This window comes from Cyprinodon variegatus, unplaced genomic scaffold, assembly GCF_000732505.1.
Source record: "Cyprinodon variegatus isolate N-32 unplaced genomic scaffold, C_variegatus-1.0 Scaffold1705, whole genome shotgun sequence".
NCBI lineage: Eukaryota > Metazoa > Chordata > Actinopteri > Cyprinodontiformes > Cyprinodontidae > Cyprinodon > Cyprinodon variegatus.
This window is the reverse complement of record NW_015152158.1, coordinates 18,157-20,002: the sequence shown is the minus strand read 5'-3', so window position 1 is coordinate 20,002 and position 1,846 is coordinate 18,157. Positions and strand designations below refer to the sequence as shown.

The 1,846-nt window shown below is 37.3% G+C and overlaps 2 protein-coding genes across 2 annotated transcripts in view; both read left to right on the top strand.

The window, feature by feature from the left end:
• The window catches only part of LOC107104350 (galactose-specific lectin nattectin-like), a 3,535-nt gene extending 2,109 nt beyond the window's left edge, over positions 1-1,426 (top strand). Inside the window, exon 5 of the mRNA XM_015404341.1 lies at positions 1,187-1,426. Coding sequence (XP_015259827.1) covers positions 1,187-1,426 — 240 coding nt within the window. The remainder of the gene's footprint in view (positions 1-1,186) is intronic.
• Positions 1-1,846, top strand: part of LOC107104352 (galactose-specific lectin nattectin-like) — a 16,459-nt gene that overhangs the window by 2,554 nt on the left and 12,059 nt on the right. The gene's annotated exons all lie outside the window — the stretch shown is intronic.

The window sequence follows — 1,846 nt, the reverse complement described above, 5'->3', positions numbered from 1 at the left end:
AATCCAAAAAAAACTTTAAATCAAAATAGACAAAGATTTTTTTCTTTATCATTTTGCATTTGTGTATCATTTATTTTGCAACCTAAAAAAACAACAATGAAAATACAAATGAATGCCGTTATACAATATGGAGAAACTGATCACAGTTTTTGCTTGCCTTGTTAAATATAACCTACTGTAGTAATAATTAAAATGAAAAGGGAATAGAATCATTAATCATTAGCATATTTTGTTTTGGCACTATAGCATCTCAGCCTGCTGGAGTTTGGTAGCTACTTTTGAAAGCAACTTTTATATGTTCCTATAATATCAGTTTTATACTAAAGATTAATACATTTAAGAGTTGGAATTGGATGAAAATATTCAATAGAACTTCACTATGCCTTAAAAAAAGTTCTACAATGTTCTTATTCAGCACATGAAATAGCTACAGATACATAAATAAATAATCCCATGCAGCTAGATTCTCCGTGGGACTTTTTTTTTCTGCTAAATTCAAGTAAACAGTGGAGCAAAACAATGATCAGAAGTCAATCAGCACATCCGCAGATAAGATGGCAGCAGATATGAGGGGCCAAAGCAGATCTCACAGTTCTTAGATATTTGTGCTAATGTACATTTGAATTATTCACTGCTTATTGTGAAAGAAGATTGGAGTGAGAAAGATGTGAAAAATAGATCAAATTAAAGAAAAAAATTCTATTGACATTTCATGAGATGAACTATGATATAAATCATGAAATTATTATACTATTATAGTATTTATGTTAGTAAAAATGTTACTAGAAGCTTTGTTAAAGAGGTACATAAATTAATACAGTATTGGAAGCTTCAGCACACATTTCAATGTGAAAAATGTGAATCTTATAAGGTGTACAAAAAATTATGTCTGGAAGGTGTAACTTCTAATGTACTTAAGAGCAGGACCCTTCATTTATTTAATTTACGTGGGCAACATCACTTAAATTTAAAATTAACTGGTGGACATTGCTGCTGTAATCTCTTAACAAACCATGTAACTTGGTAATGATCCCAGGCACTCTGGGCAGTGGCCCCCAGGATTGTATATTTGTCTGATGTATTTCCTTCCTGAAAATACATCAGACATTTCAAATTAAAAAGTACTAACACTATTTATGGTGGGGGTGGTGTGCTGCTGACCTTGACTTGGGGCGTTGTATGTCAGTGGGTGGAGTACTTCAAAGACCTATTTAATCCCACCGACACGTCTTCCATCGAGGAAGCAGAGCCTGGTGGCTCCGGCTTGGGTCCTCCCATCTCTGTTGCTGAAGTCACAGAGGTGGTTAAAAAGCTCCTCGGTGGCAAGGCTCCAGGGGTGGATGGGATTCGCCCTGAGTACCTTAGGGCTCTGGATGTTATGGGGCTGTTCTGGTTAGCGCGGCTCTGCAACATTGTGTGGACATAGGGGGCAGTTCCCCTGGATTGGCAGACCGGGGTGGTATTTAAAAATGGGGACCGGCTGTTTTCATAAATAGGGCACACCGGGTTATAAGGCCCATACAATAGAAGCTGCAGTCAAGCCTAACTGGGGTTGTGTTATGCATCCACTAGATGGAGCTGTACTAAAGGGAATGTCGACAAAACAGTCAGATAAATCATTCAGCTTTTGAGGATGCAATGCAAAAAAAAGCGTTCTAACAGCTCTGTTCACTCCCATGATGCCCTCTATGTAGACTTCTATTCAATAGCGCCAACTGCATGTTGTGAATGCATTGGGGTCTATGAAGCTCAAATTGAATGTTTGCACATTCACACCAATGTAACTGAAGAATGGAGGGAACTTTTCCCTGATTCAGTAAACACTTAAAAGAAACAGTCTATTGAT